At 32.3% G+C, this 15,696-nt stretch overlaps 1 protein-coding gene across 50 annotated transcripts in view; it reads left to right on the forward strand.

Moving 5' to 3' along the window:
• The window catches only part of LOC105259192 (twitchin), a 93,785-nt gene that overhangs the window by 45,779 nt on the left and 32,310 nt on the right, over positions 1–15,696 (forward strand). For all 50 annotated transcript variants that reach the window (XM_025413379.1, XM_025413386.1, XM_025413381.1 and 47 more), the window contains 19 exons: positions 3,153–3,303; positions 3,588–3,824; positions 4,025–4,158; positions 8,929–9,054; positions 9,223–9,367; positions 9,456–9,595; positions 9,669–9,813; positions 10,023–10,164; positions 10,254–10,378; positions 10,470–10,823; positions 11,054–11,260; positions 11,343–11,651; positions 11,847–12,437; positions 12,719–13,024; positions 13,148–13,450; positions 13,712–13,996; positions 14,241–14,552; positions 14,898–15,200; positions 15,308–15,589. In XM_025413379.1, coding sequence (XP_025269164.1) covers positions 3,153–3,303; positions 3,588–3,824; positions 4,025–4,158; positions 8,929–9,054; positions 9,223–9,367; positions 9,456–9,595; positions 9,669–9,813; positions 10,023–10,164; positions 10,254–10,378; positions 10,470–10,823; positions 11,054–11,260; positions 11,343–11,651; positions 11,847–12,437; positions 12,719–13,024; positions 13,148–13,450; positions 13,712–13,996; positions 14,241–14,552; positions 14,898–15,200; positions 15,308–15,589 — 4,597 coding nt within the window. The remainder of the gene's footprint in view (positions 1–3,152; positions 3,304–3,587; positions 3,825–4,024; positions 4,159–8,928; positions 9,055–9,222; positions 9,368–9,455; positions 9,596–9,668; positions 9,814–10,022; positions 10,165–10,253; positions 10,379–10,469; positions 10,824–11,053; positions 11,261–11,342; positions 11,652–11,846; positions 12,438–12,718; positions 13,025–13,147; positions 13,451–13,711; positions 13,997–14,240; positions 14,553–14,897; positions 15,201–15,307; positions 15,590–15,696) is intronic.

The raw sequence follows: 15,696 nt of genomic DNA on the forward strand, positions 1-15,696 counted from the left end.
ATACGTACATTATTTCGATATTTTTTTTCTTATATTTATTACGTGCTTCAAATTTGGAAACTATTTATACAGAATGTTTTCGAATAATATTTGAAAACTTTGTTGGTGGATTGATTTGGTTAATATCGAGGGATGATTATAATAAAAAAATATATATAAATTTTATCGAAATTAAAATCAATTTAAATATTTTATATACCAGAGATTCATTACTTCTTTTACATTTTTTATTAAGAAGAGATCGTTCGTCGAATTAGCCAAAAATTTGGAGAACAAACTTTTCGGATGTTATTTGACTTGTATGTATTAATAAATATTTTGCAAAGAGCACTTGTCGCGATAATCAACGCTGACGATGTGCTTTTAAATGACGCTCTCGCATTGTGTCGATTTATATGCGCAAACTATTTCTTCTTCTGATTAAAATTAAATACACACATGTATATATACATATAGATCGATTCAATGTGGAGCGTTTGAATAAGCTCGTCGCAATCGCGTTGCGGAATTGTGCTTATTAGTTCGAGCGGATACACCTGTACATTTTATGCGGCTGTAGATGCAGTTTAGATATGAATGTATAATGGTGGTAAGATTGGCATTAATTTATGTTACTTACGATAATCGGAAAGAAACGAAATTATTCGTATATTTCTTATTAATTTTCCATTAGTTTTTTGTTATTTAAAAAAAATATTTATGTGAAACCTACCACCATTAAAAATCAAGTAGTCACAGTGCGACTCGATATCAGATCTGTCGCAGTGCAGTGCAATCTTACTTTAGCATTTGCGTATGCAATTAAAAAAATAAAAGAAAATATTTAAAAATTATTTTACAATGTGGATTTTGATCAATTTAATATGTAATAACATCATATGTTACGCTGCTAAAATAATTTAAATTATCCATAAAATTATTTGTATACGATTTGACAAATTTCACGAATAAATTCGCTTTGAGAAATGAAAAGTCGATGTGATTAGAGATTTGAATTTATCGATTTTGCAATTTTGCATGCCATTGCGATAGATTTGAGACCGAGCGGTTTGCTGTTATATATACATATATATAAATGTCAGAGATATATGTGTGAAATAACTTATTCGTGTAGAATTTTTATGTATAGGTGTAAACAACCATCGTGCTCACACTATATGTGTCAAGTAGATTCGATCGAGATATTCTCATTTTTATCGCAACAAGTACGATGTCACTGTAACGGGAGATAAATCCTGTTCATTTCGATTCGTAAATGTGGCATCGTAATTGTGCGCGCGTCGTGTAGATATTTTTACTATAACGTGCCTCTTTGTAAATAATCCTAATCATTGAGTTTTCCGTTAGACAAACGACAATTTAGTTGATGTAATAAGGATCAGATCGGTTCACAGAGTAAGCGATCATTTTCATACATTCATATCATCAAGCAGTAAAAATGATTCATATCATACTTCAGATTTATGTTTCTCTCTTTCTCTGTTTTTCCCACAAAATTCTATATCTTTCGTTCCCCTTTATGTGTTTCTGTATCTTCATACTTAACATTGACGGTTATTTGCGAGAAGAAAGAATATCGCTAACGACACTGTAATTCATTATCATAAGATAAATTGCATTAGTAGGGATAACCGCAACAAATAAAAATAATAATATATATTTAGCATTATAACTAAATAAAAAAATAATTTCTTAATCCCTCTTATACGCATCTTTCTCTTTACTGTGGTGGAAAGTTATCCCTTCCGGTGCAATCTAATCTCGCATTAAAAGTTTCTTGACCGACAATGATTTTATGTAAATATTGATTAACTTACCGGAGCTTTCAAATTTCTCATCTCACACATATTTGTGATTCGCACTTTCGCTTCGCGATTCACGCATCGGCACCGCGACAAATGCGTTTGTCACGTTTTCACGCACAATAAATATGTATCGACGCACGAAATATCATGTGCTCATAACGTAAAAATTCACACGTTTCACCATCAATCAAATGAATTCCTTATTCATCTTTAGCATAGAAAATAGAAGAAGCGTAAAAAAACCTCAAAGATTAATTTTGAATTATATTCATCTTATTAGATCAATCATATTAATTATGAAAAAAAATCTTTGTTTACGCTCTTTTGTTTTCTTTATTTCCTCATTCATATTATTAATATGTTCCCTTTGTATTTCCTCATTGACTATGCGTATTCAAGGGTTTTTTACGTGTTAATTAATTGTTCAGTATATTTTAATATTTGAAATATTTTCTTAAAAACAAAGAGAAGGATATAAAAGTGGAAGATATATTGATATTATATAAAAAAATTTATTATAATATAAAGACGAAATATTGAAAAAGTACAGAGAAAGTATAGTCTTGTTATTTTTGTGAAGTTAGAATCACTTTCACTCGTTAAAAATAAATGGACAAAACCCTTGAAATCGCAGTGACTAGAGTCACGTGATTGGAGAAATTATTACGGAAATCGGACAAATCATTACATTTACGTATCGATTCCATCTTGCTAATCAGTGCATATCCTGAAAAGAAAATATTGTCATTAATTCTATTGAATCTTACCTGAGACTTTTGTGATTAATACCCAGTGAATTAACGATTGTAACGCCGACTAATGATGTGAATTAACTACTAATTGTAAATAACAATAACTCATGATAAATAAATGTAAATAAACGTAAGTAATGATTAAAATGTATAGATGCTTTCATGCGAACGCTCGCATGAGTTGCAGATTTTTCGAGCGACAAAGGTATCTTCTCTCTCCTTCTGTTTCAGCTCTTTTTAATTATCTATTTTTTTATATAAAAAGTCTTAAGAAATAAAATCACGCAAATTAAATTTTATTGACACGAAATTAAAATCAAAATTGAAAGATACATTTCTAAGAAATAACTTAATAATGACTTTCGTATATAATATTATTTATTAATTATAACAATTTATAATTTACATTTTCTGATTCCACGAATTTGCTCTAAATGAAATCAAATTTAATTAATATGAGATCGACGGAAGTTACCGCGTCGCGTCGTGCTTCAAATTTTCTTGCTTTCATTCAAAAGCTTTTCGAATGTTTATGTTAAACACGAAGAAATAAAACGCGTGCAGATTTACTCATATTTTCATTCGAATGGTATAGCGTCGTCGTCCGAGCTCAGCGGACATCAGAAGACCCAGCGTGGCGGACCTCGAGAATAAGATCAATCAGCCTAGCACACCTCTGCGAGATGTTGGACCAGGTGGACCACCCCAGATCGTCGATGTCCAGGAATCGTACTCCGCCGTCGAAGGTAATGCGTTTTGTTAACTCTGTCAGCTTTGGAAACAATTTTTTTTAATTAAAGAAAATTTTAATTTTATTGTAATTTTAATATGATATCTTGTACACAATATTTACGACTGTATGAACAATATTACACTCAATTTTTTTCAATATTATATGCATTAATATATATAGTTGTACAACTATTTTAATATTGTAGAATTATTATAATTGTTATAATATTTTCAATTACCATGTAATTTTCGCGAATACAGTAAAGAACACATTTATATATTAATATTGTTTTTGCAGACTCGACGGCGTATCTCACCGTCGCGGTGGAGGGTACACCTGCACCAACTTTCAAGTTCTACAAAGGCATTACCGAGATCATCGATGGTGGCCGCTTTAAATTCCTCACGGACACGGAGACCAACACGATCACCCTCTGCATGAGGAAGACGAAGCCCAATGATGAGGGCACCTACAAGATCGTCGTGAGTAACATCCACGGCGAGGATTCTGCCGAGATGATGCTCTATGTTTCCGGTGAGTCGATTTAATCTAATCGTCGGCGTACTTGAAAATCGAATAAGATATATGGCGCACGTTTTCACTTTAATATTTACCTGTGATTTGAAAATATTTTAATACAATATGAATTTTTTAAAATTAATATTTAATACAATCTAATACCACGAAAGTTGTATTAATGTCCTAAATTTTAATTTCGACGAATTTTGTGATAGACGCCAGTGGCATGGACTTCCGTGCTATGTTGAAAAAGAGGAAGTATCAAAAATGGAAACAAGAAGAGGTTCAAGAGAAGGTGGACTTGAAAGAAGTGGAGAAGCCCATGCCAGCGTTGAAGAAGGTGGAAAGGGTACGTATTTTCATTTGATTACACACATACATACATGCAAACGTACATGTGAACTATAAGATAAACAATATTTTGTAAGAAATTTGATAAATTTTCAATTGATTTAGAACACTAATGAATGCTGATGAAATTAATTTATATAAATGTTATTGACTTTGAGATAAATTTAGTCTAAACAGAATCATTTCGTGTGATATTTCTTAAGAGGAAGCTGGTTACACATCATATTTGCAATTGCAAATCATCAATATAATGCACATAATGTGAATGTGCGAATGCAATTTCAGCAATTAACAGTCTGAGAATAGGTGATATAACGATAATAACATAAACTTAAATATATAACATAAATTTAATGCCGCTTATTTACGTTATAATTTTCTTTTGCTTTTCTCTTTGAAATTCTTTTTCCTATTTATTTTAATTTGTCAATTATATCATAAGATTTAAAACATTTTTATTTAGTAGAATATTTTTTACTTTAGAATTAAGTTACAGAACGATATTTTGACAGACAACGATATTTTTAATTAATTTAAAAAATGCGTAATTTTTGTATATTTAGCATAGAGTAAACGACAGCTTTACCGCGTTGTCAATCTGCTGAAATATAATTTAAGCAATGGTCTATCGAAATCTTAGAATATATTTTTTGTTCGTCCTTTGTTCTTTTCTTCTTTTTCTACTCCTATCTTCTCAGTCAAAGTCGTTACAAAGAGAGCCACATGGACCAAGCTGGTTTCAAGAAGGTGATGAGATAGTAATCATGATGCAGGGTACGGAGATCCTTCGAATTTCTCTAATCAGGAAGGGTGAAAGTAACTGGAGCTGGCTCAAGGTTTTTTTCCAATGATCTTACTTAGTGAACCCTAAAATGATGATAATATAACAATGACGAACATATGACAAATATTGACAAGAGATCAGAATTCATTATCTGTCTTCTGCATTTTTTAATAAATTAAATAAATAATTACAAGGATAATTATAGGAAACTGCTAAAAGTTTTCGACCGAATCTTGACTGTTGTTAGAAGAGTAGAAATTCTATTTTCACGAAAATAAACTCTAACTATATCAAGTTCTCCATTAAGTTTTTTTTATCTTTGTCGCACAAGGTATAACTTTCTTCTTTTATCCTTAACATATGCACTTTTATTTATATGTATGGTTTAGAGTTAATGCTACAAACTACAACCTCTCTCAATTTACGCGATTACATAAAAGATGTGAATTATTAATAAAATTTTAAATAATCTAATTTACTACTTCTTTTATTTGTGAGTATATATTAAACTCACACGCAAGATTAATTATTTGATATTCTTCATTAAAAAACGCTTATGGAAATTATATTGTGAATTATTTCACCGTACTTATATTGAGAGTTGGCTGTATATTTTTACACTGTACTTATTACATTCTTTTATTAACAAACAACCACTATTAACTAAAAAGCTTATAGCGAAAGAAAGAAAATATGAACTGTCAATGAAACGTGTGACGAAATTGACAATATTCCAAATTCATTGCATGTGACATTTCTCATATTGAGAGAAAAGCATTATCTCTAAACGTGTAGAACTCTATCATTGTAAAATATAAGAACTCTGATATGCTCAATTTCGTAGTTCCAAATGTCTAATAAAAATACTTAACATATATCTCACATAAATAAAAAGCATATTATTTACAACTGAAAAAAATCAGTTCATCTTTCTCTTTCTTCTCAAGCCTCTTTTTTATTGAATATTTTTTTAATCAGAGTTCTTTGATAATCGCTATTGGCTATAAGAGTGGCATTAACTATATGTGTGTGTGTGTCGGGCATGCAGGACATCTTCGACATTCAGCGCAGGCCAAGTTTGCAGGAGCTAATCGTCGACTGGCCAAAACTAGCGACACACGCCAAGGAGAAGGTTCGCGAAAAAAATCTTTAAAGCAATCCTTGCATTAGATTCCAAAAACCATGAAACAGAGAGCAGAATTGCCCCTGCAAGGCTTTTATTTCCTTTGGTATTCTGGTTAATTAAAGACTTGAAAATATATATCGCGAAAATTTATTTCTTTTATATGTAAAAAATAAATTAAATTACAAAAAAATATAAATAAGATTATATATAATAAGATTTATTTTATATTTTAATTCTCTTTTTATGATTATAATTTGCCAGAATACTGGTGTTATTTGGATTTTCTAAACGTGACGCTTTGAGAAAAATATAAGACAAAAAAAACTTTATGTCATGGCAAAATGTATAGCATGGCAAAGAGATCAGCTCTTGCGCGATATGGGCACTTGAAAGATAACTGCGATTGATCTCTTTGTTTATTTAAACGAATGTTATATCAATCGACTGAGGATGTTAATCAAATAAATCAATAAAAACGTAACAAAAGCCAGTTAATCGCAAGAATTTTAAAATTACGTTTGATTTAATCAGATTTTGTGAAAAACATGATGATTAAATAATATTTAATTAAGATTTATAATTTTCGATGAATTATTTAAAAATTCTTGCGACTATTTACGATTGAGAGATTTCCCTTTTTGGCCTGCGCTTTTCCAAATGGTTTCTCTAAATTGTGTGAGAGACTATATAAAACAGATATAAGAATATATAAATTCATGTAGAGTAGGAATAAAAATTAATAAAATGTCTGCGCTTCTCATGCTTGGCTTAATTAAAAACGGTCATGTAAACTTATTATCACGCATGCATACGCTTTCATAAATATTTTCGAACTAAAACATATAATAATATAAATATTTAATCTTATCTCACTTTCGAATAAATGATATACATTATTGAAATGTAATATTTTTTGTCATCACACGCTGTTCTGTTGAACTATGTAACTCATATGTGGAAAATTGCAAAATTATCGATGCAATTAAAAGTAGAGTAGATATCAGTAACTGATAATATATAATTGCACATAATAATTGTTTTAACATATATATTTATATGTACATATATCATATTTTTTATAAATAATACTTTGAATAATATTCTGCAATAATTTGTAGCTCTCATATACATATATATATATATATATATATATATATATATATATACATATATATATATATATATGTATAATTGTATTATAACTGTTAAATATAATTATTTAATAATTGTAACTGTACAGTGCTAATACATAATTTGTAGTAGTAATAATTTTCCCTGGAAGTGGATTCGAAATAATGAAAATTACAAAACTGTAAAATAGCAATAACAATCAAATTCTGTATAAAAGCCCATTAGGCCTCTTCGCTGAAAGATCAGCAAGTAAGATTGACGATCGGGTCTGAAAAAGATATTGTGATTGCGGATTTGCCTTTTATTGTTTCTAGAATAGTGGATCGCGTAGGCCGTCTTTGGCCGAATTAATTCCCGACTGGCCGATCCTGCATCACTTCACCAAGACGGAGGTTGGACCGATTCTTATATGAATCGAATTATTTCATCGATAATATCACGTGATATTGACTGTCGATGTTTGCCTGCCGCTGTTTGTCTCAAACAGTCTCCGAAACTCGACGACCTGTTTGTCTTCTTTCTCTGACTCACTCGAGTACTCTCTCATTCTTTCACTCGACCATACTTTTATATGAATTAATCGTCTCTTCTCAAATTCTACTTCTCTTCTGACTTCGATTAATGAACTTTATTATCCTTCGATTAATTACTTAAAATCGAAGTTGTTTCCACTATTGCACCCTCTGTTTCAATCTTTATATAACTTTATCTCTTCTAATTTTTCTCTTATACTTTCGATAAACATTCTATTTAATCTTAAAACTTATTTAAAGGGATTCTAATTTGTGACCATTTTTTTATAATGAAACAATTGTTAACTTATAGATAATTTAGATAAAATACGATAGACAATTTAGAAAAAATAAAAATATTTTTTATAAAACAATTTATAAAATTATTAGTGAATTAAATTCGAGATATATATTTTTTGATTAGAAAATATTTTTCTTATATACCTATTTATATAAAAGTGTTACGTTTAAATTTTATGATTTAATTTGAAACTCATACAAATATATCTCCAAGTTATTAATACTTTGATTTTTATTTTAGATCACAAAATTAATATTATACATATATTAATATTTTATAAAATAAAATAAAACTGTTAAAAATATATCTTGTTTAAATATATTAAATTAATTAAAAATAAGATGGACAATTGGAATTAGAATTGGAAGATCCACAATTGGAATTCCTAATATTAAATATATAATATCTTTTATGATCAATGTCGTGATTTGAATGTATCGTAAGTGACGGCTTCTTCAATAATTATCTTCTCGCGCATCTTGCTCGAGCAGTGATGATATTCTTCTCGAGAAAACCTACTGACTTTTCTTCTTTCTCAAAACTGTTTAACAATCTTAACAGTAATAAGCATGGCGAGTTATAGGCTTGCAAATATCCGGTCCAGCCGATGAATGATCGATCGAGCTTCTTCTAGATTTTTTTCATATTTTTCTCTAGAATATTTTTTTTCTAGAGTCTCTCTCGAAGTATTCATGGAGATTTTGTCTTTTTTTTGTCGTCTGTTGGCCTCCATTCTTCTATTCGTACAAAGAGGCAGCGGCGGATTTTTTCGACTTTTTCATCGATTTTTTTCTTCTACTTTTATTGTATCGCCTAGCAAAGCTGTCGATGTTGAACGATATTATTATTATGGAATTTCTCAGCTGAATCTACGAACATGATTTACGGTTGATTGATGATTCTTCCTTTCGCAGAAACAAGAGAGCTTCCTAAAACCATTGGTGGACCAATATGCCAAGGAGGGTAAGGATAAGAAGGTTGTGTTTGAAGCGAACTTTTCGAAACCGAACTGCAAACCGAAATGGTTCTTCCGAAAGGATGTGAGTGTGTTGGAAGAAATAATTTATTCAATTATTTAATATTATTTATTTTTATATAGCTGCAAAATTTAGTAAATTAAAAAAAATTTATATAATATATTCTATAACTATGAGAGAAAGTAGAATAAATAGAAATATACATATATTGATCATTTATTTTTTGAACAGGAATTATTCCCATCCGCCAAATATAAATTCAAAAACGAAGAAGATTGTTATCTGCTCATCATCAGTGGACCTAAAGTCGAAGATACTGGAAAATACACGATCGAAATTGCTGGTGTATCCAGCACAGGGTTCCTCAACGTGGACGGTACATATTTTTACTAAACTCTTGTTTTCGATTAAACGTTTTTTATAATAAAAAGGGAAATATGTTTTTGAATATCTTAAAATTCTAGAACCTGATCCAACATACACATTTACGAAACCACTATCGAAGACGAGCAGTGGCTTCACCAAGCACGAGTGTTATATGGAGTGTACAGTCAGTTCCAATCTGGCACAAGTTTCCTGGCACAAAGGCAAGACGAAACTTGAGGTAATTCATTTCAGTGAAAATTCTTATGAAACAATATTTTCGACACTTCTTAATATTAAACATTGTTCTTTAGGATGGAGACCAGTATAGTATTTCCAAAGACATGTCCGGTGTGTGCCGGCTAGTGATCAAGAACGCAACCCTTGAGGATAGTGGCGAATACACTTGCAAGATAAGCAAGCAGACAGACAAGACTGATACTGTTCTCACTGTAGTCGGTAGGAATATTATTATTTTTTTATATCAATTTATTTCAATTCTTCTTCTTCTTCTTATTTATTTATTAATTTACATTTATTCTATGTATAATATATATTATACATATTATATTATATGATATATATTATATATTTTATGATATAATATATAATATATTAATATAATTTTGCTTATAACATTTTATAAAATTTAATGACGATCTTTTCAGAATATCCTTACAAGTTCGTCAAAGTATTGAAGCATCAACAGCTCGTGGAAAAAGAAACACTGACCTTGCTTTGCGAACTCGATGACGTTGGAGGTGACGTGCAATGGTTCAAGGGCGATCAAGCAATCACGCCCGATAAAAGGTACTTTAATACATAAATTAATACGTATCTTTCACGTATCTGTTTCTTTTCTGAAAGTATTTTATATAAACAATTTTTTGTGCTATCAGAATACAAATCAAGGAAGATGGCAGGAAACGAAAGCTCGTCATTAAAGACTGTAAAGTCACCGACGCCGGACTGTATTCTTGCGTAAGCAACGCCGATAAGACGGAAGCTGAAATCGTGATTAGTTGTAAGTATAACGAAATTACTTTAACTTATCTTTAATTATTCAATTTCGAGAAAAAGTACTAAAATTATGTATTTTTGTGCCAAAATCATAGACGCCAATCGCTTTAACAAGAAATTGAAGGACACAATCGCGATAGAGAGAGAAAAACTGGTGTTGGACGTCGAGCTTCAAGATCAGACCGCTCCAGCCATATTCTATTTCAATGGTCAGAAGATCGAGCCCAACGAGAGAGTAGAGATCAAGAATCTTGGCGGTGGTAAACATCAGTTAGTCTTCAACAAAGTAGAGATGATGGACGACGGTGAGGTCATGTGCGAGAGCGGTCAGCTGACCAGCAGTTGCAAGGTCACCGTGAAAAAGGGTGAAAGCAAGCCTATCGTCGACTTCCCCGACAAGGTTGAAGGACCCTGCAGCTCACCCCTGATCTTTGTTGTGCCTTTCAAAGGTAATGATTCATATTTTATTTACATTTTATATATATTTATTTGTTTATTTACTTATATTTTTCATATTATATTTTTATATATATTTATTTATACTTTGCATGATAGAAGTAGAAAGACAATAACGTTGGATTATCGCCAACAACAGTAAGAAAACTCTAAAGAAATATGATAATTAATATTCAAATATGTTTTGAATTGCAAGTGACATTTATATTTGTAATCTGTATAGTTGAGGGCACTAAGCAGAGTCAAGTAGAAGCAAAACTAATGAAAGATGGTAAACAGTTACCTCTCAAGGATGTCGAAATTGTTGTCGGCGAGGATAAGATTACATATAAGATCAAGAAACCTCAGCGTGAATTATCCGGAATTTACCAGATAAAGATCGGTAACAACCAGGGCGAAGAAGTAAAGGACGTCAATATTGTTATGCAAGGTTTATATTTTTTTTTAAATTATTTTAAAAATCTTGCGTCTCTTTGTATTTCTTTTTATTTTTAAATTAATTATGTTTTTAGACGTTCCATCTCCGCCGTACGACGTCGAAGTTAACGAGATTTTCCAGAATTCCTGCGTCGTGTCGTTTAAACCATCTAAGGATGACGGTGGTACTTCTATCACGAAATATATCATCGAGCGTCTTGATCTCAGCTTGAAATCTCAATGGGATAACGTAGGCGAAGTCACGTTGGGCGAAAAGTGTGTCTATAAGGTCGCAGATCTTATTGCAAAGAAGGAGTACAAGTTTCGCATACGGGCCGTAAACAAACTCGGTTCCAGCGAACCGGCAATGTTTGGCAAGCCTGTTTTAGCCAAGGATCCATGGGGTAATTATTATCTATCTAACTTTATTATTAATCAAAATCTCTTCTATAAAAAGTTTAATTAAAATCTTTTATTTACATATGAAAATTAAATCTAATAATCTGGCCTCAGAAATCTTTACATTCTGATTTTATTATCCACAAGTGTGTCAGTTTAAAATAGAATAAAAAAACAAAAGCTTTGTTGGCGCTTTACAGATGAGCCAGGCAAACCGACGAACGTTGATGTAATCGATTGGGACAAGGATCATGCTGACTTGACGTGGACGAAACCAGAGAATGACGGTGGTGCACCGATTACCGGTTACATAATCGAATACAAAGAGAAATTCGGCAAGGAATGGGTGAAGGGCAAGGAAATCGAAGGCGACGTCTCTAAAGCGACAATCGATGGTTTGAAGGAAGGCACGCAATATGAGTTCAGGGTACGAGCCGTGAATAAGGCTGGTCCTGGTGAACCGTCCGATGTCACAAAGCCGATTATCGCCAAATGCCGATTTGTCAAGCCATACATTATCGGCGAGGGTCTCACAAACTTGGTTGTTAAGAAAGGCCAGGTCATCAAATACGATATCAAGTATGCTGGTGAGCCGGATCCGGAGCTACACTGGCTTCTCGGTCAGAAAGAAATTGTTCAAGATGCGGCCGAAAGGATCACGATCGATAAGTACGAAAGAAATACTGTGTTAACAGTCAGAAGAACTACTCGGGCTGATTCCGGAAAATATAAACTGATGCTGACGAACAGTTCTGGTACATGTGAAAGCATTGCTGACGTCGTCGTTTTAGGTAAGTTTAACTCTATTAACTTACAAGACATTTCAGGAAGAAGTTTCAGTGCTTCTTTAATAAAAATGTCAGTAAGAAAAAAATAATTAATTGATAGAATAAATAATTTAATTACATAAAATTTAATTGATCAAACAATATCAGATTCATTTAAAATTATATAAAATCAGTTTTCTATTTGTTTTCATCTCTTTTATTGAATCTTGAAGAATAAAATTTATTAAAATATCTCGAGTATAATATAATATAATAAATATCATTTGCATCTTATTCCCTTGCAGATAAACCATCAGCTCCGTTAGGACCGCTCAAGATAGAAGAAGTCCGCGCCAATCATGTCAAGGTCAAATGGGATACACCCGAAGACAACGGTGGTACCGATATCACTGGCTATGTGTTGGAAAAGATGGACCTAGACACAGGACGATGGATTCCAGCTGGAGAAGTCGGTCCCCACGAGAAGACGTTTACATTCTCTGGCTTGACACCCAAGAAGAAGTATAAATTCCGAGTCAAAGCGGTCAACAAGGAAGGCGAATCTGAACCCTTAGAGGTTGAGGAAGCTATTGTCGCGAAGAATCCTTATGGTAAGAATGTATCTGATTTTGCTGATTAATAGTTTTAAATTAGATAATTAAAATATTATTAATTTAATTAAATTTTGTTATACATTAGAATATGTTTTATGCATTATACGTTTTTTACGACAGATGAGCCTGGCAAGCCCGGCAAGCCGCAAATTTTCGACTACGACAATGTCAGCGTGTCGTTAAAATGGGAGAAACCGAAGAGCGACGGTGGCAGATCAATCACTCACTATACCGTCGAAATGAAGGACAAATTCGCTCCCGATTGGGTTGAAGTGGCGAAAACCCCCGACGCGACTCCCGAGGTTAAAGTTGAAGGCCTTAAGGAGAAGATGATATATCAATTTCGCGTTCGCGCTCACAACAAGGCGGGTCCTGGCGAGCCTAGCGATCCCACGGACAATCATCTTTGCAAACATAGAAATTGTAAGTTGAAATCTTTATGATTTAATTTAAATTTTTCCCTTTTTTCTCCTCCTTTTGACGCTGTTTTTATAATTATTGAACAATTGCTTTTTGCAATCAAGTAAGTTATAATTATTTCAAGCTTACCCATACTTATTAAATATTTATTTTTTAAGAGAAAATTAAATGTCATATAGTTTGAAAATATTTTGTATTCTTCAAACAAAAAATTGCTTAATTAATTTCAAAGATGGATTTATCTCTAAAAAATAATATTTTCAGTGAGACCAAGAATCGATCGGACCAATTTCAAGTCCATCATCATCAAGGCTGGTCGCACGCACAAATGGTCTGTGGATATATCTGGTGAACCGCCGCCAGAGACCAAGTGGATCTGGAGGGATAATATCCCGTTAACTACTACTGAACGCATCAAGATCGATAATGTTGATTATCATACAGATTTCACGATTGTTAATGCGATGCGCAAAGATACCGGAAAGTATACTTTAATCGCCGAGAACGCTAATGGCAAGGACGAAGAAACTGTCGAACTAACAGTACTCGGTAAATTTCTAATTTTTAAACTTCTAATTTTTAAATAACTTGATTTTTCCTCGCAACACATTTTAAAAATTAAGATATATGCAATGATTTATTCATTCAAATTATAATTTGATTAAAGTTTAATGTTATTTATCTAATTTTTATATCAGTTACACAAATAAATTTTTGAAAAATAAAAAGAAATAAAATTATTACAGTGGATATAGGAAAAAAGTTTTAATTCAACTAAAATTTCTTGTTGCAGGAAAACCAAGTGCTCCTAAAGGACCTCTGGAAGTAAGTGATGTCACCAACACTACGGCCAAGGTGAAATGGGAAAAGCCGGAGGATGACGGTGGTGTACCGATCAAAGAATACGAGATCGAGAAAATGGATACAAAAACCGGCAAATGGGTCAGAGTGGGCAAAATACCTGGAAATTCGCCGAACACAGAATTTGAGGTGACTGGCCTGAATCCCGGAAGCGAGTACAAGTTCCGAGTGACAGCTGTCAATGATGAGGGTGATTCGGAGCCTCTGCAAAGCGAGCGCGGCATCATCGCGAAGAATCCATATGGTATTGAGACGTCTATAAGGATCTTAATTTATCAAAATAACTGAAGAAATATCTGAGAAATTTTATATTGCTTATTATTTATTAATAAGTTCTTAATTAATTAAAATTAATTTTTTTTAAATTAAAATAAGTTTCATGCAGTTATTTCTTCAAGATTTAAATTTCAAAAGTTTAATTGTTAAGGCATTAAATATCAAATATTAATAAATTGTTTAAAGTATAATTTATCTTCGTTATATTTGAGTTGAATTCGTATATCAATTCATGATAAATCTTAAGAATTGATATAATAATGAATATGATAAATCTAAGAATTAAATTTAATTAAATATAATTCTCTTTTAGATGAACCTTTGAAGCCTGGAACTCCCGAGGTTACTGATTACGATAACGAATCTATAAGCTTGAAATGGACTCCGCCCGATTTCGACGGAGGTGCGCCGATAGAGAAATACATTATTGAGAAGAAAGATCGGTACAAGCCTGATTGGGAAAAAGCTATCGAAGTGCCTGGAGATCAGCTTGAAGGCAAAGTGCCCGATTTGAAAGAAAGGGGCGAGTATCAATTCCGAGTCATTGCTGTGAACAAAGCCGGACCTTCGCCTCCATCAGATGCGTCGAAGATGCAGATCTGCAAGCATAAAGCTCGTAAGTTTTCGCGGAAAAAGAAGATATCGTTTTGAAAAAATATTACATTTCTTTTATTCTAATATACGATGCTATGAAATAATGTCATACAATTTTGCTCGCTTTAGTGAAGCCGAGGATCGACAGAACGAACTTGAAACCGATTGTCGTGCGAGCTGGCAAACCCGTCAAATACGACGTGGACGTGCGTGGCGAACCGCCGCCAGAGATCAAGTGGTATCAAGCCGGCAACGAGGTGAAATCTGCCGAGAACATTGAAATAATCAACGTTGATTACAACACGAAGCTCACCATCTCCGATAGCGTGCGGAAGAATACCGGTCTATGGAAGATCAAGGCTGTCAATCCTCATGGCGAAGACGAAGCAGAAGTCGAAATAACGATATTATGTGAGTAATTTATACAAAAAAATATCTCTTTGTTTAAAAGTTAGTTTAATAAATTATTTTGAAAAATCTTTTTTTTATGAAAATTATTCAAGTCATTTTTTTCCTTT

The sequence above is a fragment of the Camponotus floridanus genome, unplaced genomic scaffold (genome assembly GCF_003227725.1).
Source record: "Camponotus floridanus strain SB8 unplaced genomic scaffold, Cflo_v7.5 scaffold66, whole genome shotgun sequence".
NCBI lineage: Eukaryota > Metazoa > Arthropoda > Insecta > Hymenoptera > Formicidae > Camponotus > Camponotus floridanus.